This window comes from Cariama cristata, unplaced genomic scaffold (genome assembly GCF_000690535.1).
Source record: "Cariama cristata isolate BGI_N322 unplaced genomic scaffold, ASM69053v1 scaffold21313, whole genome shotgun sequence".
In the NCBI taxonomy this organism is placed as follows: Eukaryota; Metazoa; Chordata; class Aves; order Cariamiformes; family Cariamidae; genus Cariama; species Cariama cristata.
The window spans coordinates 331-746 of record NW_009606903.1 but is presented as its reverse complement, the minus strand read 5'-3'; the positions used below and the strand labels follow the sequence as shown (position 1 = coordinate 746).

Here is a 416-nt window from a genome sequence, read left to right as displayed (position 1 = left end):
AGGGGACAGATGCCGTGGACCAGGCAGAGGCTGGGCCAGCCCCACCGGCGGACTGGGCACAAGGAGGGCAAATGGGACCCACTTGCTCACTGCCCGCACATCACTCTCCCCCCACCAGCCTCTTTCCTGCCAGCTCCCATCTGGCCTTGGACTGACAGAGCTCAACTGGGACGTGCTCGAGGTGGCCCAAAAGCCCGAGCAGGGCTCGCAGCATGGCCCAGGCCAATGCAGCGGCCAGGGGTTGCCCACGCACGGGGAGGAGGATCCCAGCCCCGGGAAGGGCAATGAAGCTGACGGCTCAGGGCCAGGCTGAGCGTGGTCCGTGGAGCGGCCCCTGCTCTTACTGGGCTTGCAGTCGTCGATGTCGGTGTCGCAGTTGCGGCCGGGGGAGGCCGGTTCTCCGGCGGCCGCGGTAG

The 416-nt window shown here is 68.3% G+C and overlaps 1 protein-coding gene across 1 annotated transcript in view; it reads right to left on the bottom strand.

The window, feature by feature from the left end:
• The window catches only part of NOTCH1 (notch 1), a gene marked incomplete at its 5' end in the record, with an annotated part of 12,327 nt that extends 11,929 nt beyond the window's left edge, over positions 1 to 398 (bottom strand). Inside the window, 1 exon segment of the mRNA XM_009696540.1 lies at positions 345 to 398. Within this exon segment, the coding sequence (XP_009694842.1) occupies positions 345 to 398 (54 nt within the window).
• Positions 399 to 416: the final 18 nt, after the last annotated feature.